The 19657-nt window shown below is 39.3% G+C and overlaps 1 protein-coding gene, 1 long non-coding RNA gene and 1 other non-coding gene across 5 annotated transcripts in view; 1 reads left to right on the top strand and 2 right to left on the bottom strand.

Moving 5' to 3' along the window:
* Positions 1–19657, bottom strand: part of CKAP5 (cytoskeleton associated protein 5) — a 44248-nt gene continuing 24591 nt past the window's right edge. For 2 of the 3 annotated variants that reach the window (XM_026035095.1, XM_026035096.1), the window contains exons 24-45: positions 17531–17659; positions 16671–16865; positions 15906–16041; positions 15306–15394; positions 14012–14137; positions 13307–13456; positions 12720–12923; positions 12321–12456; positions 11199–11392; positions 10553–10725; positions 10305–10328; positions 9217–9390; positions 8643–8763; positions 7712–7891; positions 6960–7147; positions 6473–6548; positions 5803–5991; positions 5589–5726; positions 4974–5057; positions 4721–4880; positions 3033–3187; positions 1–1694 (exon numbers count right to left, since the gene is read on the bottom strand). In XM_026035095.1, coding sequence (XP_025890880.1) covers positions 1440–1694; positions 3033–3187; positions 4721–4880; positions 4974–5057; positions 5589–5726; positions 5803–5991; positions 6473–6548; positions 6960–7147; positions 7712–7891; positions 8643–8763; positions 9217–9390; positions 10305–10328; positions 10553–10725; positions 11199–11392; positions 12321–12456; positions 12720–12923; positions 13307–13456; positions 14012–14137; positions 15306–15394; positions 15906–16041; positions 16671–16865; positions 17531–17659 — 3276 coding nt within the window. In that variant the 3' untranslated portion in view covers positions 1–1439. The remainder of the gene's footprint in view (positions 1695–3032; positions 3188–4720; positions 4881–4973; positions 5058–5588; positions 5727–5802; positions 5992–6472; positions 6549–6959; positions 7148–7711; positions 7892–8642; positions 8764–9216; positions 9391–10304; positions 10329–10552; positions 10726–11198; positions 11393–12320; positions 12457–12719; positions 12924–13306; positions 13457–14011; positions 14138–15305; positions 15395–15905; positions 16042–16670; positions 16866–17530; positions 17660–19657) is intronic. The other variant, XM_026035097.1, reaches the window with a different exon arrangement.
* LOC112943816 lies at positions 5985–19388 on the top strand. The gene is made up of 2 exons (XR_003248658.1): positions 5985–6019; positions 19265–19388. It is a non-coding gene; the product is annotated as an uncharacterized LOC112943816 (long non-coding RNA).
* Positions 8482–8592, bottom strand: LOC112943848. The gene has a single exon (XR_003248666.1). It is a non-coding gene; the product is annotated as a small nucleolar RNA SNORD67 (small nucleolar RNA).

Below are 19657 nucleotides of genomic sequence, written 5' to 3' on the forward strand. Positions count from 1 at the left end.
AGGAAAAAAATCAGCCATTTGCAGAAGCTCTAGTACAGATTCGTTGTACAAAGGTACCATTTTAAAGCAATGTTTTACTCTAAAGACTGATTTAGTAACAGCCCTAACACAGAAGCTGCTTGCCCACAGAACGAACAACAAAAGCAGCAGTTACAAGAAATAAAGATTAAAATCTAGAGCAGAAGTTCGCTATTTTGAGCCTGCCTGTCCAAGTCTTCAGTACTCCTGGTCCGGCAATGAAACAGTGGAATTCAGCTCCCACAGAAGTCAAGTAGCTAAATGAAAATGTCATCTCCCCAAAAATAAAAGGCCAGAAGGTTATAAGCCTTACACTTTCACACTTGTTGCTTCTGAAAACAGCTGAACAGAAGATACTCTTACCAAAAACTATGGTTGTCACAGGCTACTACTACCAGGTGTTTTCTAGTTTCATTAAGAGGACAGTTCGCCAATGTTGAATGTTTAAGTGCAATCGAATGAGGTTTGGTCTATTTACACTTTAAAACTGCATGAAGGCTGCTTAAGCAGATTAGTTCAGGATAAATGAGTCCACTGATAGGACACCACTACTAATCTATTCCATATCAATGCTGCTATTCCCTCAAAGAGAATGCATTTATATAGATTAGTTGGGGCTATGCATAATCCRAGTGAACACATTAAAAGGACTAGGTAAATTTAAAAGAACATTTCAGCAAACTAAATATTTTTAACATACAACTTATAAAACAAAAACCAAAAGTGTAACTGTATGGAAAATGCACTACCGCTCATTGAAATAAAAGTGCAAGGTCTTGGAACTGCATTMCCCAGACAGATAACAGTGAAGATGAGTGAATACACTAAACCCGGGGTTCTAATTAGGAATCGCTTAATTCAGTTCCTAGATACCCAGTTACAATGTCCAGGAGTACAGAGTAGCTTCTATTCTTACCGACAGTCACTGCTGTTCCTACAGAGACTGGTATAGTTAATGCAAACTTTATTTACAAAAGACACTTAAATTAGTTACTTCATGCCATGTGTCCATACAGAATCAACAGTTCAAGGATTACATGGAGAAGAATTCACAAAATTAAAAGTGAAATCACTAAAGATCTAAGAGTTAAGAACTAGGAAAAGATCTTAAAGACAGTTTTACAAATAAAAAAACAAGTTATGAGAAACTAGTCTGAGCAAGAGGATGCTTGTTTACAGGTCTGTACACTAAAACTAATACACAGACAGCCTTCTATTGTCAAGAGATGCTCACTGAGAAGCAGAGTATGTACAAATACTTGTGCCACAATGACTCAATCCCCCAAAATCCACCGTATTATACATAAACCAGTTTGTATACACTAGGCCTAAACGAGGCCGCTTAACTATGAAGACTTCTAGTTTAGTAAACTAAAGCTGAAGACAGCCCAAGCAACAGCGATGCTGTCTCTCTCACAGCTTTATTTGCGACTGCTTTTTATTCTCTCCAGTCTCTTTTTCAAGTCATCAATGTTAGCTGCTGTAGAAGAGGGAGAAGCCGTGGTAGTTCCAATGCCAGAGGAATGAGTCTGATTGGAGTCCAGGTCCAGGTGTTGGTACTGCTCCCGTGACTCACGCAGCTGGGAGAGCTTACTGTGAAGCATATCTGTAGAGGAGGCAACTGTAGGGACTGCTGGCTTAGAGAGCAAAGACGTCAGGGGCGGCCTGTCTTCCTGCTACCGTGGGAGAGAGAAAAGTGTCAAGACAGGCGCTGGCAAAAGCCACAGAAAAGCACACATGAGAATCAGTGGCTTGAAAAAACACTAACATAGAAGAAAGGGAAGGGACAAGACACCACTGGTAGGCTACACCAATGAAGTCTGTTATTGTAATGTTAGACTCATGCAAAGCTAACTGCAGTAACCAGCTCCTAGAATTCCTAACTTAGTGTCAGCAGTGCGACCACCTGTATCTTAGCAGAAATCACACTCTATGCATAACTTCTTCTTAATGAACTTTTCAGCCACAGAAGTCTAGTCACAAAATTTTGTTACTGGTCACAGTTTTCCTCTGTTCTTAACTCCCAGTAGAAAGCACATTTTCCTCATTTGGATTGAGGAAACACCCTGTTTCACTGGAAACAAGCTACACAATTGGGTATACCAGCACTATGTGCATCAACTTCTATTTATAAAAATTGCAAATATATGAATGCAGGCCTTGCTCTGAGAATAAGCAGCTACAACAATGATGAAAAATTCACACTAAGTGTGCATTGAAATGGGCTGGTACAATCTTGCACAGCCCACACGCTGAAAGAGGAGAAATGTCTGTTCCTAGGTGCAAGATCTCCATTCAGTGGCTTTCTGGAGTGAATGGAAAATTTGGATTGACCGGAAAKATCCATCCCTGCTGAAAAGGTCAGGTCACTGCTCTTATATCAATGTGAGAATTTTGCCTGGTTAAATCACTTTGTTACCAGCATCCAGAAAACATATTTTTCCCTCTTCCCAGAGCTGCAAGCTTATGTACAATTTTATATTAAAAGGTAAAAACAGTGACGTGCTTTGAGTCCTATGATTATTCCTGGAGCAAGTGGTATTTCTCCTGTGACTAAGGATCCAAACTCCTCCATAAATGGCTCTCAGCACACATATACACAAAACATGGCATTTAAAACCCTCATTCAGCTCTTTGAGATGTTTCAGAATGGAAGGATCTAGAATATCCACATAATTTGCCTCAATGAGATATCAATATTAGTTAGCCTTTCAAGAACAGTAAAGTTGTGCAGATCTTGGAAAAGTTTAATCACCTGCCAAGGAAAGACACTAAACCGCAGAGCTCAAGAACAAGTTGCATCTACATCATGCAGCAAGTGAATCAAAACATAAGTTTGCCTGGCCATGTAACAAATGTAAAGCCATTTACAGCAGAAACTGTGACAAGTTGCAAGTAGTTAGAACATATAATATAACGAAGGATGATCAATTCTGATTACAATCCATTTCTGGCAAATAAGATTTATCTGAATTCAGATTTTTAAAAGCTGCAAGTGCTGTCAAGTACAATACCTTTGCATTGTCAAGGCCACAACGCTGCCTGAGGATTTTTAACCTTTCCAAATAGACTGAAGGCCCCACTTCCTCCCCATTTGTGTTTCCTATAGATGAAGATATAGTGTTGGTAGAAGCAGGGACACACGTTCCTTCCATCTGAGGAGAAATTCCTAGGAGAGGGAAGGAGGAATAAAAACAAAAAAAAATGAATAAGGTCAAGAAGTCCAAGACTCTTGATCAGATCACTTGAAACATGAAATGGATGAAGACTCAATCAGCCTATAAACAGCCAACAGTTATTGGTATTTGCTAGCACAGACATATTAGTCTTCTCAGGTCCAYGATCATTTCTTTTAAAAGCGACAACTGAAAGAAATTATAAAGAAATGTCAGCAGCAGAATGTCTCCAAAAGAAGCACTGAGGCTGGCAGGTGCAAAAAAAAATGGGAAGATGCTGATACCAGTGAGAGGCAACCATGAAATTCAATAGAGAGAACTTGGAGAGTTACATTTGCAGAAGAAAATAAAATCTGAGTTTAGTGCATTCAGTAGTACTCTGGGTAGACTACACAATGTCTTCTAACTTTCTTGTTCAGGTAATTGAAAGCTGTTGCTGCTTCTAATTCTATCTAGAAAACAGTCTTGTTTAAAAGGCATAGAGYGAGATGTCTGAAGATTCTCCATCAAAAGACTAGAAAATAAATTTATGCTATAAAAAAGGCTTTTTATCCTGAAACAAATGGCAAGATCTAAGACTCAACGAGGAAGGGGATTTGTTTTCACTAGTTCACTGTGAGGACCTTTCAAAACAAAAAGTTAAGCTTTAATACTTTGATCTAAATGAAGCACAGTTTGCAAGGTGAAGCAAGATCCTTTGCTATAGCAAACTAATATAGGGGCTGGGATGGGGAGAGACAAGACTGGGGCACATGATTTCAGGTTGGAAGTCAATATGGTTGAACTAAAATCTCTTGGTTGTACAGAGCTTTATGACAAGATAGGATATTGCCCTACATGGTCAGAAGCATTTAGGAGGTCATGAAAGAACCTCCTTACATCTTCCCAAAGTAATTTACAATATAGTAACAGAAGAAGGAAAAAAAGACTATAAAGATTCCTGGGAAACAGTTACATACCTGAATAAACAAATGCTAAAGGTAGTTCTGTCAGACTACATRTCAGCTTTTACTGTTAGCTCCTTGTTACTGTTAACTGTTGATCGGTTGGAAAAAGATCAGACTGCTAGGGAACAGTGTGGGCTATTAAATAAGCTTTCAGATTCCATATTCCAAACAATACTTTATCAGAAGAGGGCTGCACCATTTCAGCAGCCACAAGGTAAAAGGAGAACCTGACAGCTGTTGCTGATACAAGCCAGCCGCACACTTCACAGAAACAATCCTTGAGATCAGAGATATGCAACTTAGCCTTCAMCTTATCCCAAGCTACAGATACAAATTGGAACCACTTCCAAGTGTATTCCACACTTTATAAGAGTTCTAACATTCTCCTTGCAAACAAAGGACACAGTTTCTGCAAAGGGTAGCAAGTGTTGCCTCAGGAAACAATACAAGCCCAAGAACATAGGCAAATTCATTTGGAAGCTCCTAACTGCCTCCAAATACTAGTTTCTCATGGGGCATGTGCCACTTCTCCCCTCACGTTTGCTTCCCCTAATCCACCCRTGTTGCTGCAGCACATACCTGTAGAAGAAGGAATGCGCCCTTTCCCCTCACGTTCCGTCTCTATCAGCCGGAGGCCCCTTTCCACATAGCTCTGGAAGAACTGAGATGAGTTTTTCAGGAAAGGCTCAATATCTGCATCAGAATATTTCTTCTTGTATTCATACAGTTCTGCCAAGCCCTGTGGGGAAAGAGGTCCTTTGCATTATCACCACCACTGCATACACCATTCTAATGCATCGTGTTCTGCTCCTTGCAGAAAGGAAGCACTTACCTCTTTAGTGTTTTCTTTGGAGCCAATCTTCTTAAATATCTCTGCCAAAATATCATTAACTTTGGCCTTTGAAGACTTTTCCTCCTAAATGAAGAAAGACTTTCTCAAAAAAGAGTAATATAAATCTCCACTAAAAATGAGAAAGTTAGACAGACTTGTTAATAAACACACAAGCCTGTTAGCTAGGCACAGAGCCTCAAGAACAAAGTAAATTTTTAAGGGAGCTGAAGTTTTATATAGTCAATGGTTACATGGAATAAGATTCAGGATGCGAACAAGCTGTAGGTCTTCTTGGGGAGAACTTAAATCCTGTTTTGGTTACAGTTGATTTTTAGTATATCAAAACACAGTAACTGCCAGGATAAAACCTATGCTGCACAGCTGAATATATTATGGAGCATCTCCTGGGATTGGCACAGAACATTCAGGTAAGCACAGAAACACACTGCAAGTTCCCCAAATAGCTATAAAGAATTTCAAAATTGAAACTAGAAAAGCATTTTCACACAGAGAAGCATGTGCTACTACATTTTCAACAATTTCTAAATAAGGTTGATTTCTTGAATAAATTGCCTTAACATCCTTTCTTTCTACCAACATATTTGTACCACTTACTATGCGGGAAGCCCCTTTCTCTGTTTCCTTATCAGCCTTGCTTCCAGTTTGGTCCATGGAGTGTTTCATTACTCTACACAGGTGAGCCTCCAACTCAGATTCATTTTTGTTGTCTATCATGGTTAAGTGATCTAAGATCTAAAACAAAGAGGCAAAGCTTTAGAAACCATATGAACATCCAGCTCAAAAATACATAACTAGAGACTGCTCTGACCTTGGGCCCTTTCAGCTTGCACAGTGTGTGAAGCAGCGTTTTCAGTGTCCTTATAGGAAACTCACTCTTACATTGTTTCAGCTTCTCTTTGGGAAAGACCTTCATGAAAATGTGGATATCCAGCAGAATCCGATCCAGGTTGATGCTGTTAATGGTCTCCGGGAGAAGCCGCACCATTCTCCACAGACACTGAAAAGAGAGTTTGACTTAAAACAAGGTAACTTGGGAAAGAAGCATTTCAGATCCTGACTATGCATCAGAGGCAGATTACACATCTTTGAGATGCGTTACTCTGCTAAAACAGAGTGCCATAAAGAGTTAGTATGTACCATTGCAAACGTTATAACTATATTCCATATAAAATACATAGCTATGGCGCATCCCAGATCTCTCTTTGGAGCAGATACATAAAAATATCTTGATAGCTCAGTTCACTCTCAATGACAGCACATTGAGCGCTTTKTCAACACTTCTCCACACAACACAAACTGTAGGCATCTCCACACAGCACCGACCACCAGGTTCCACCTCATTAAGAATATCTGACTYGTCCCTAAAACAAGTCAGTTAAAGGTGGTATATGATAATAGAAAAAGAAAGTTACAGCAWCCAGGCTGTTGCTTGAGACAAACCAGATACTTCAGAGTTCAAAACCCTACTACAGGCTCACCTTCATGACAAGTTCTGAGAACTTAGGTGAGCTGGCCGTTGCTAGCAGGCTGTCTTGAAGCAGAACAAGCAGAGCACTAGAAGGAATAAATTTATAATAGAATTACACAGGGGAGCACTACGCAGAATAAAGATGCCAACTCTCCACAGAATACCACACCACAGAGCAGGGTTAGTCAAGCAGTTTAATGTCATGCTGTGCAATAGCTCTTTATCTCTACTACTTCACACCAGAGTTTATAAAGCAAAGCACTGAACCACAATACATACAAAATAACATGAGACTGGCCAGCTTAGCCCATCTCCAGCTGCTTAGATTGCTTGATCAAGTTCTGGTCATAATTAATAATCAATCATCATTTTTCATTCACAACCTCAACTATTCTACATACAAAACAATGCATGAACAAAAAACAGCCAACAAAGAAAGGATTTTAAATGCAAGATCAAGTGAAGAGAAGCAGCTAGATGTCATTTTCTCTACATACCTCAAGATGTTGGTCTGGTCAGACTTTTCCAGAACTTTCACTACTAAGAGATTGACTGATCGGATGACCTGTTCACCCTCCTCGAGATCTTCAACCCGAGAATCCAGCATTAATGTAATGAGACCATGCATTAGGTCCTTCAGCACACCAGTGGAGGCCTCTCGAGCAAGGCTCTCTATCTGAAAGAGCTACCAGTTGAAGTCAACGTTAGAAAGTTTTGCTGCAAACATTTCAACGGAGTTCTCTAGACACATAGCCACGTTTTTGGGCATCTCAAAAAAAAAAAAAAAACACACCCAAACACACCCAAACACACACACAAAATAACCTTTCCCCCAACCAAAATATCCCCCCCCCCACCAACACGTAAACAAAACAGAGCTCATGATCACAACCACCTCCAACACATTAAACTTTAAAAGCACAGTTGAAAGTAGGTTATCTTTACATAAGGTGTCTTGATAGATAGTTAGGTCGCTGGTTCAGCAGAGATTAGGAATATCAAAATAGCACTTAATAAAAAATATGCTAGAGTGGCTGTGTTTTGGAGAAGCAGCAGACAGATCTTCCTACTTCCAAATCCCACTCCCTCCCAAAAGGTGCACTGATGGGCAGATAAGCTAGTAACCAACCTTCAAATAAAGCTCAGTAGCAGGCTAATCTAGACACAGGCCACAGCTGGAAGAGCCCTTTGTTCTCCTGTTATTCTCCACTAAGTTTATTTTCTTTTCACCTTAATTCAAAAGTCTTACCGAAATCATGCTCCCAATTATACAGCTGTAAAGTTTAACTATCTCATCTTTGTCCAGCTTCTCATCTGCCATGTGCGTATTGTAGATTAGCCGAAGCTGCATAAAYGTGGCTATTAGAAACTGGTCAATGTGGCCAGACATAGCTTCTGCTTTGTCTTCTTGTCTAAGAACCTCATCAATCTAAGAGGAAAAAAAACGGAGTGGGTAGAAAAAGAGTAGAAAAGAAATGCAATAAGGGCAAGTGAATTGGTAATGGCAAGAGTTGACAAGGCAATAGTTTAAGACCCAGAAATCAGCAATTACCAACTCCTGTGGCTAATCCACATCCAATATAACCCTGGATGTGACCGTGTGCCACATGCTCTAGGTGTCCCTTCTTGAGCAGGGGGRTGGGACCAGATCTCTGGAGATCCCTTCCAACCTCAACCATTCTGTGATGCTGTGATGAGTGATCTTTCCTATGCTGTACACACCTGAGAACAGGAAGTGCTTCATTATGAAYTCTAGAATTAACTGCTTGGTGTGAACTTCTGGACAAACTTTTTTAAGTAGCGAGAACCAGCTCAGAAGGAGGGGAAAAAAGGCAAGACAAAGTTCCATTGTTGATGCTCTGTAAAAGCTCTCATATAAACGCTATGCCTCGTTAGCAACAGTCAGTTTCAGATTAGTAGCATAGGACAAAAGCAAAGAGATATGCATATATTTACTTGCTTACTGCTTCTATATTAAGAGTCTACGCTGCATTATCTAAGTCGAATTTCTATTGTTAAAGCGAGTCAGATGGCCCCTGTGCACTTAATTTTGTCATCAGGGAGATTCTGAGCAGAGCCCACATCACCCGACATGGATGCTCCACCAGAGTGCAACTCATCACCCTCGCAGACACAGCTTAAGTACCGTGTGAACAGTTGCTACCTTTTAATTCTCTTACCTGTGCCAGAGCCTGGATGCTTGTATTTATATCACCACTGGCTACTTGGGAGATGACAAAGTTGATAGTAGAAGCTGTATTACTGTGCATGTCATCGAAGTGCGGGGATACAGCACGGATCCTAAACAGTCGAAAAAAATGGAATTTGTGACTCTCTGGAGAGACAGTTCTAAGCTCAGTTCTCTGCTGTTTTCCTGGAGCTGCTTATATATAGTTAAGAGAAAAGGATTTCCTCCTCATAGCAGATGCTCAAGGAAGGAATTGTTCCTRCTAGTGCGTCTATTCTACTACCTCTATAAAGGCACTAATGATGTACTTACAAACTCAATAYCCTCTTACTTCAAAAATGCATAAGCAGAAATATGTTTTTCTTCCCCATTAGAAATAACTCCTATCCAGACTTCAGAATACTGCCAAATTGCTTCTTTCACACTCCTTTTCCAACTAACTGAAGCTTTACACCTTATTAAGTAAAGAAGTCTGAATACAGAAACTAGCATTGCCAATTCAATTTCTCAAAAGGGTTGTAAATCGGCCCTAATGGATTCGCTTAGGTGGGTGAAACTAGACTCACTTGGGCTCAGGAATCAGGACTGGCTCAAAGATGTCATCTAGCTTGTGCTGCACAAGTGCTGGCATCTCACATCTGACAGTACCATTGTCATTTTCAATTTCATCAAGATCCAGCTGAAATTCCCGGGGAACCGAATGCGCCGTCTCAGAGTGACCACCCATGTTGCGATTTTGGCTACAGAAACCAGGAAAGAGGCATTTAGTATAGATGGAAGACATGAAAGTACCAGCATTAGCATCCACTGGTAGCCCTAAAGCTCTAACAGCAGCATAGTGCAGGCTTGGCAGACCTGAGTTTATCCAGGCCCCTTAACAACAACCCCCTTTACCACTCCCCTCACTGTTAGTACAAGAAGTGTTTCTAGGCTAGCAGAAGAGCAGCTGCTAGCTACCTGCTCCCCCTCTTCTCCCCAAATCCACCATGAGACCCACTGCAGCTGACAGAAGTATGCACAGATCGGTTAGAGGAGATACCCAGCATAGTTTAAAGTAGCATTAACAGAATATTTTTTTTTCAGTTCATGTGCGGTTCTTTTTGTTATTTGCTTGTTTGCCTTTTGATAATATAAATGCATAACAATGCAGTTATGCACAGTAACCTAACAAGCTAATCTGAATCTAAGACTCTCAATAACCCACATTATTTGCAAGACAAAGTGGTGCATTTTTTTTAATGAAAATCCACTTTCAAAAGGGACTTTTCCTCCAAGATAATGAGGAGGCAAGAAGTTTTGTTGCTAGCACTGTTGCCCCAAGGCTGATTCATACATACTTATCTGTTCTTTGCTGTATGTTTACTGTAAAAGGTTAAAATCAGGGTGCAATCAATATCAAGTTTAATGCACCATACAGCATATAATATACATTTTCCCAGTATTACCAGCAGCTGCTTAACATGGAAGTGCCATGTATGCCCTGCAGTCTGATTTCTAGTTGCCTTGGCAGAGGTCCTCTATTCTTGGTTTCTTTTGTCTGCAAATAACCTAGAACTGGCCACAGTAAACTTGTCACCCTCAAGAAGGGATGACTAGAGTGGAAACTGAAAGATACAAGAGCCTTTCTACCAAGGAGTTAGTGGGCAGTACTTACATCCTATAAGTGCGATACATAATTCTGTCCATGGAGAAGCAGTGAAAAAAGGCACAAGACCATTTAGAAAGATATCAAGACAGACAAGACAAAAGAAAAAAAAAAGTTTCAAACGTTTTGTTTTGCATTATTTGGCCTGTTTTCACAACATGCACAGATGATGGTATAAGAACAAAAACAACACTGCCAGAATGATATTAGCACACACACTATGTAGGCAAGAAACCATTTCACTTTTCATGACGTACTTGAGTTTGGAGGACATGTCCTCAGCTGGTCCCTTCCGCAGCATGCTAGCATTGGCGCTGATGTTTTGAGTGCGCTGCGGTTTCTCCTCTGCCTGCCTCACTGCAGCAGCAGCTGGTCTCTTGGCTGACCGCTTTATTCTCTCCTCCAGCATGCTCATGTCTTTCTCCGAGAGCTACAACACACGTGTCGTTTTTCACTTTTGCTTTTTATGTGGTATTGCTAAAAGCAATCACTAGAGACTGGAAAAGTAGCAGTGCAGAGCCACAGGGTGTTGATAGAGACCTTAAGCCTCTGAGTGGAATAAACTGAAGCAAAAAATGCTTGGCACACTTCAACTGTTAATACTCTCTCCCCACACACACCTTGATGGTGGGTCCTGATGGCCTTTTTCAGCCAACTATTTTATTCAATACCAGTGTTATACAACAATTTACTCCCAAAAGCAATTTAWTTCCTAAAACAGATGATTGTTTTGCTGATTTCTTTAAATTGAAAAAATTAAAATTAAAAAGTGTTCAAAATTCATTATAATTCAAGTTATAAATCCCATAATCAGCAATCACCAAGTAAACTTTTCAAGTAGCTATGTTGTAGCAGATTATTTCCAACATTACAGCAAGTTCTCAACAAATGTGTTTCACTCACGTTTCCAATCAGCTTGAATACTTGGTCACCATGAACATTATAGACAGTGACAATGGTGTTCAGCGCTGCGTTGCGCACAGTGTTATCTCTGTCTCCAATATGAGTTGCCATCTCTTTCAAGGCTTTCCCTGGAGTTGGCTGGCATACGTTCATGCCATAGGATTCAACCAGACATCCAAGCTCTTCCAAGCACTCTAAAGGAAGAATACATGTACATACTGAAATTTAAAACTGTGGGGGGAAAAAAAGGGGAAGAAAATCTTCTGATTTTTGTGCTTCCTGTGCAACTTGAATATACACGGTAGAAACGTGAGTTGTGATGATGAATTTGGTGACAGAAAGGCAGCTCTCTTCCTCAGGCTTTTTACAAATACTCAGAGTGACTTAAGGGATGAGTTGTAAACTAAAGGTTCAAACTACTTCAATAGCATTTGAAAGCTGAATTTGAAAACATTTGAAGTCATCTTTGCACCCTTCTCCCAGATGTCTCCCATTATCATGTACCAGCAACGTTACAGCTATTTCACATTTGTCTAGACAGTTACGAGYTCACAGTAGTGTATCATACCTAGAATTTAACTGCATGGTTATATCAGAATGAGATATTCTGAAGATTACTAGGAAGCTGTTTGAACTACATCTTTATTTCAGAAATCTGTAGCATAATGTTTGAAGCAGAAATACAACAGAGATAATATTTCTTCAAAGTCTTGGTCAAATTATCTGATTGCTTTAGCCCCTGTGCAATACTGTTATCAAAACTCTATCAAGCACTAATTTCCCAACCTTCACTGAGATAATAAGCCTACTTAAAAGGCAGGCTTATAATATAAATGCTGATACATGTTTATTAAATTTCTCCCATTGCTTCTTTGAAAGGTGCAACAAGTAGCACAAAGAAGGTTGATTATTTTYCCTTACAATCTGATCAATTGTCATGCACCTGCATAAAGTGCTACACACAGGCAAATCTCAAGTTTCAGCAGATGTTATGCTGGCTTTTCCAGTTAAACAAAACAAATCAAGAGTTAAAAAAATTAAAAAAAAATTAAAAAAAGAAACTTCAAAATGCTTCTGACAACTATATATGCTTATTTGAGGATGCTCAACTCAGTTTCCTACCTGCTCGTTGTTTTGAGTTTTTGGATTTTGTCCCCTCCATGATGAACGTGAACATCTTGCTGGCTGGATATATGAGACACATCCTGTTCAGGATGGCCCGCACATCCTTGCGGATAACATCTTTTGGTTCTCCTACCTAGAAGGCAGTGGAAAGAACCCACACAGATGAAATAAGAGAAATACAGAAAGTTATAAATAGTTTCCTGATATTGGTGATTAATCTGAATAACATCAGAGAAGCCAGAGTCATTCGCAGGGGAAAGAAATCCTTGTGGTAAATGTCTTTTGAAGGCAAATATGCAATATATTATAAATGAACCAATTTCTACACTGTTAAATAGCATCCTGCTACATTCCTCGTGAAAAAGTAAAGTTAATTTATGTAAAGATGTGGAGTACCTTTAGAACAAGATATGGGATGAAAGAGGATGCTTCATTTTCAGTAAGGTGATATTCTTCTTGACTCAGCAAATTGAAAAGCAATTTTAGGTATTCAAGTGTTTTCATTAAAACACTTGTGTTGGTATCAAAAAAACGCAGGGTAAGCCACTTCAGGATCAGATCCAGACAGCTGATGACTCCATCTTTTTCACTCTCCAAATGCTTGAGGCAAAAAGGGAAAGAAGGAAAAAAAACGTATAAAGTTAAAAAAAACAAACCACTGTTCAAGAAAAGAGTGAGAACAAAGGAAAAGTTATAAGTAATAGACAGGCATAAGTTTATTTCTAGACTCAAAGTACTCATAGCGTACACAGCTTTCTGAAATTCTAAGTGAAGTCTTTAGTGGGCAAACTAATTTCCCCTTCTCTCCAAGGGGAGCTAATAATTTTATCATTCCCATGAAAAATATTTCTGTATTTCTTAAGTGAAGAACACAATGACCCTGATTTCTCAGAGAATACCTAATTGATTTCAATTGAAGAGGCGTCTTCCATGGCAGAGAATAATTCTATATATTATCATCTACTACCACAATGCAAACTCACCTCAATCATAACTGCTAGTGCTTTGTTGTGGTGCTGGAAGTCTGCATGAAACATCTCATCCTGTAGCCATTTGGCCACACAAGTGGACATCTGTGTTTTCAGCTGCTCAATATACTCATCACGGGGAGTTGTGAAATTCCACTTCAACACCTATCAGAGGCAACATTTGAGACTCAAAGCAAGCAATACACTTTCTTCCTGAAATAGTCTGCAAATTATAATACTTTTAATCTTGCTTTAGAAATTGCTTTCAGTATCATCTACAAGGACTGCATTATAAAAATGGAAGCAGTGGTGTTTGCTCATCTCTTTACAGCCAAAACACTGTTGAGTGGTTACCTTGAAGCTCTTACTCCAATTACTACTAATTATTTAAAGTGGCTGTTTTTAAGCTAGAGATAAACCTAGCAAGTAATTAATAAAGTGCATATTTTAACTGAGAGTATTTCCCACAGAAAACAAGCTTGATAGAGGGTGCTGCTCAAAATAAGTATGTGAAATTACTTACATTGGATTCCCAAACAATAAATTAAGGCAACATCACAGTAGAAGGCAACTGGAAAAGTCCTTTATCTATCCATCCACAGGATGGACAGAAACTAACAACTTAAAGTGAAAGCCTTCAAAATTCTCAGTTCCAAAAACTGAAATATTCATTAACATTAAATAAACTTCAATAGTGAACATATTCAAGAGTCCTCTCACCTTCAGGCCTTTCTCATCTTTCATTCTCTGTTCTTTCCCATTTGGAACTATGATAAAAATGGGACCCGATTTATCATCATCTTCCTTCAGACTAGGCTTAGCTGGTACTTTTTTCCCTTGCACACCCTGAAAAAGGCAAGGTGTTAGCAGACAACACAAAACATATACATGCCTCAGTACAAGCAGTCACAAGCAGCAGACACCATCCCATCTCATGCTGCTGAAGTGTACAAGAGCCAGGCAGAAACTGGAAGAATAATACTGATTAGAACTTTTAAAAGTATGTGCTCTGCTGCTGTGGAAGCAAGAACTACCACGTGTGCAACAGTATCCTGTGAAATGTTACTTGCTCCATTAGTGTGCACCAGGCACCCACACAAACCCCTGAGACCTGACATGATACCTGTTTGATACATTTGCTCTTTGTCAGACTGGCATTGCCTTTGCTGAGGCTTGTATTAGCTTTGGACAGGCTGGAATTGCCCTTGGACATACTGCTATTAGCATCAGACTGCTGTAAATAGGCCACAGAAAAGGCTTTGTGGTTAGACAAATAACGTTTATTCTTAAGAGTTAACATTCCAAGTTCATGATTTGTTCAGCAGAGGCATTAACTCTAGCATCAGACTTTCCATAGAAGACTATATCATCTTAAGCAAAGCTACAAATCCTAGAAGGTTTATCCTGTTCATCCTCAACATGAATTCAGGCCTCTGCTTATTGCTCTAATGCCAGTGGTGGCAACGGGACCAGAGAACAATATTTGTGTACAATTATACACATAGGTCAAATATTGAAGTTCACATCAGGAAAAAAAATATGTTACTGTAACAACAAAACCTAATCACGACGTGAACGCAATCAGCTGAGACTACTACTACATATAATGATCTTCTTTCATCTTGCGTTACAGAGCCTTTTACCCTTCATTTCGTAAAGAYGATAATCTCTTTGTTACATAGCCTCAAAAGTACTGCAATAAGGGTAGCATTGGAACTGCAAAGGTAAGACTGAAATCTCAGTCGCATCAAATCAAGGAGACCAAGGAGACCTAGCGCACGGAATAAGCAGCTTAGGAATCTGCATTTCTGACAACAGAGACTTTTTATAACTAAATAGACAATAATAAAAAAGTGACTTGGCAAATGATATGGGAACACTTCTCATTTAAGAGATAAGACCACTATAAAGATCTTTGATAAAAGCAGTCTCTAGCAAGGTCTTCTACCCATAACAGATTACTCAACTACAACTACACATTTACTGAGACTGATTTCATAGGCAATCAACATACCTTAGCTTTAGAAGACGGTCCTCCTGCTTTGGCTTTTTTAGGATCTGGCTTAGATTCCATAGTACTAGATCCTGAATCTTCAGCAAGGCCTAAAGAAACATGTGACCATTTCAAAAACCACCATCAAGCTCATTTCAGCTCAGCACAGTTTTTCTAGTCAAAGCACAGAAAACTGCACGGGTACAATAATACTTTTAGTTTATTATGCTTAAGTCAGATTAACATAAGAGAACTCAAGCCTTCGAGCCTCATTTCATGGAGATATCCTCGGAGAGAGGCTGACCAACAGACACATGGAAAGGACAAACTATTGCACAACAACATATAGAAGCTACTGTCATTCATATACATTTAGAAGCTCTTTCCTGCAACTAATGAGCCTACTATCTTGATAAAACTTAATACTACAGTTTTACCTACTACCTAGTCCACTAGTTCCAATATTCTGCTCCTGTAAATAAAATTCCATCTTTAAGTATCAGTTTTGCAGAGTCCATGCTCTCAAGAAAACATAACTGAACACAAAAATTATTTATGCTTCTTATTTAGAAGAAAACAAACCACTCTTTTCTCAGAGTTTCCCGAATTTGGAGAGGTTACCTGATGCAGGTTGGAATTTGGCTGTGGCTGTTCCTCCTCCCACTTTGGAAGAAGCTTTAGCAAGGGGAGCTGGTTTGGCTGGCATGTTGGCTTTGGCTTTCTCAAGCATGGCCAGTACCTGATCTTTGGATGTGGGCTAGAAAGATAAATGAGGCAATATCATCACACTAATACCTGTCACATACACACAAAACAACYGTACTTGAAAACAAGCTATTCTCTAGTTAACATTTTCCATTATACTAATTTAAAAGTATTTATTTTCAGAAATTTTATCCTGAGATAAAACACCTGTCCAATAGTTTCTCTGACCAAACTTATCAGGACTATCATGTAAACCAGCAATTTGTTTTAGGTAACTCTCCACTAGCTTCATTACGACTGATTATTYAAGTGATTCAGCACTCAAGAACCCGTAACATACACATAATTGCCAGAAGTGATCATAAAGATGTAGACAGAGGCAGATAGCTTCTCTCCTAGTTTTTCCATCAGCTATCTACAGACTGCCCTCCCTCCCCACTGCCACCCAAGAAAGAGCAGAGTGAATAAATATCATGTTTCTGAACTAATAAATCTGCAACAGCAACAGCCTTTGAGGTAGAAAACACTTCAACTCACAGTCTCCTGACACTAATGAAGAGCCCCTCTTCTGATCATGCCAACATATACAAACTTACCTGAATCACAACATGACACAAGCCTTTCACTTGTTAACATCTACTTATTCAAGCTCACGTTATTTAGTTTCAGTGACAGCAATACCTTCAGCTTGCCAGTGGCTTTTGCCATCTTCTCAAAGCCAAGGTGCATCATAAAGGATGGCAGGGCATCCTGGGCCTTCTTACGCACATCCCCATTCCGATCTTCAAGGCAGGAATACAGGTGAGGCACACACAAAAGCAGGTCAGAAGGAACAGAACGGAGGGTAGGCAACTTCTCAGCCAGCCAACCAAGAAGCTGAAATAAAATTCAGGTAAAATTTGTTTATGAAGAAGTGCTCACTATGGTTAGAATATCTAACAAGAAAACTCACAAGAGCCTGAATAGTACTCCTAACAAAAAGGCAAGAGTCTCTTTTCCCTGTTTTGTCATGCTCTCAAAGAATAACAAAATTCCAACGTTTGTTTGGACTAAAGCCCTCTAATAGCTTCAATTTTGAGGGGCAGGGAAACTTCTGAGTACAAGATGTCATTTCACAGCTACTTTTAACTATGAAACCTTTTCTTCTTTTTGAAAACAACATCAAAATTACATAGTGCTGCTGATAAGCTGCACCTTATGAACCTCAAATACATTAATGTTTTCAATTCAGTTCTGTTCTTCATCACCATGTGGCTGATTTGAGGGAAAACATATTTTGAGCATCTCCTAAGATGCTGCTCAAAATAGGCTCAATTTTTTATTTGGATAGCACTGAAATTTGAATTAGTTATCATGCTGAAAGACAGCTTGGTTAATATTGTGAGGCTTAATTATGTCAGCGTGAACAYTGAGTTACTTGTTGATTACTCATGTAATGGCGGCTTTATATAATTTCAATTTGCTTAAATATAGCCCATAGCAAATATGGTTATTTTGATTAAACGAACATAAGGAGAAGTTTACRTAACAGACTCCTTTACCTCTTGTCTTAGGAAAGGATTTTCTTTTTTGAGCTCCTCAGAGAGATCCTCGCCTTCCAACCACTCTTTCATGCCAGTTTGTTCAGCCCAGGCATTCACAGTTGCTAGTGCAGCAGCACGAACATTATTCTGTAGCAAGAACAAAATTTAGGAAGAATCATCTTAAAGATGAGTCAGAAGATTATGGGAGAAGAGGTACTGGATTCATCCTTTCAATTAAAGGAAAAAAATAAAAAATAAATTTCCTTACCACAACACYTCAGAGATTCTATTTTTGCTCACTGTTTGAAGAGATGTATGTTATGGAAGAAACTAAATTTTAATGATACTACTAGACTTAAAAAAAATCACTGAACTGGACACTCTGCTTATCTACCATTAAGTCTTATGAATCTAGAGTCATCTTTAAGAGCACTTCGTATCTGCTGCGATTCACTGATAAGGATTTGGGAGTTTAACTCGGAAGAAAACTGAAAAATAAGGTTAGTATCTTTCATACTGGTTAAAATAGATAAGCATTCATAACRAAGGCAAATGGGTTATGGAATCAGCTGTCAGCTTCAGGGCACTCTTATTTAGGTCACAGATAAGGAAAAGTAAATTCAGGAACAGAGGAGCCCTCTACTCTTACCCAGTTTCAGTCTCCATCTTTTTTCAAGGCAGACTCTAGAGCAGCTACTTTCTTTGAAGCAGCTGCTGTGCAGTTAGGAGATGTCAACTGCAACGTTCGAGTTCTTCATACTGCTGACAGTACAGACACGACTGCACAAACCAGACCAGACTCCTATGTAGGCTGAATATTTGAAGGAAGTTGGTGCTATGACAGAGCTTCAGTACGTTTCCTTTACATTTAGAATTGCTCAATTCAGGCACGTGTCTAAATAGGCAACCAGCATTCTTGCTGGCTGCCCCAGATGCTGTCCCATATTTAAAGTCGTTTGAGAAAAAAAATCCGTATCATGTACCAGAGGCCTGCTTCCCATCACTCCTATTTTGTTTGTCTCGATTCATGCTGTAAGTTGTAGGAACTTCCCCAACTACTCCATGAATCCCAGATGAGTACATGTAAGCAGAGCTCAACTAAGAACCCTCCTCTTCATCTTTGATAACTCTCTAGCAACTGGGTAAACTTTGCAGTACTACAAGAAAAGCTACTACTGTAAAAAAGCTTGAATGAGAGTATACAGACCTCTGAGCTTTAGAGGGAGTACAAGAAACCTTTGAATTATGCATTTCTGTAATAGGACAGGATAATTACAAATTAGTCTCATCATTAAACCATATATTTACAACTGAAACAAGTTAGGTGTCTCTTTAGATGATTAGACTAAAACCGAAAACTGAGTGACTGAGTGCCATCTCAGCTCTTTAAGACCTCTAATTAGGAAACAATTTGAATTAAGGTTTTTATCTAGCCATATGATCAGTCCTAGTCTTCCCAATTTTGGGACAGATAAATCAATATCTGCAGTTGTCTTAGAAATGCAAGTGCTGCCTGCTCTACAGCTAGTGAATATTCTCACCTCTGAAAAAATTTCAACTGTAGACAACAGTTCAAACCTGCACTCTTGCAGTTCCATCAGCCGGCTTCAAACAGAGGTAACAAAAGCTCCTGAGCTCAAGTGAGGGCCCTCTGCTCCATTCTGAGCTTTATTAAGTTTCCCCCACACCATGGACTCTTGTGAAATCAGACACCTGTAACTCTTGAACTTATGACTTTTTGTTTGAAAACAGGCTCCTCAAAGAATGATCCAAGGAAAAGGAACTTGATGATACAACAAGCTGCAAAGAGTCCTAGCATAAAACTTGTGCTCTACTACCAACGATCAAGGTGGTGGCTTCCAATAGAAGGGATTGCTAAGACTACGAGTGCTGTTCAGCTACACTTTTGAGTTGATCGGTGTCAGCATGGAGGCAGGCAAATGTTGGCAATCTGGGCTTATCAGAACTATCATGGGCAAACAACGACTGGGTTTACTTACAAGCAAGACAACATACATCAAGCAGAACATACACTCAGGCTGATATTCATATTTGGATTAAACAAGTTCTTAGTTAAATGACGGAGTGCAAGAAATTTTCTAAGCTTCCAAATAAGTTTTCATTAATTTTGCACCTCTCAAAAGC

The sequence above is a fragment of the Nothoprocta perdicaria genome, unplaced genomic scaffold, assembly GCF_003342845.1.
Source record: "Nothoprocta perdicaria isolate Ctin4 unplaced genomic scaffold, notPer1 scaffold_156, whole genome shotgun sequence".
NCBI lineage: Eukaryota > Metazoa > Chordata > Aves > Tinamiformes > Tinamidae > Nothoprocta > Nothoprocta perdicaria.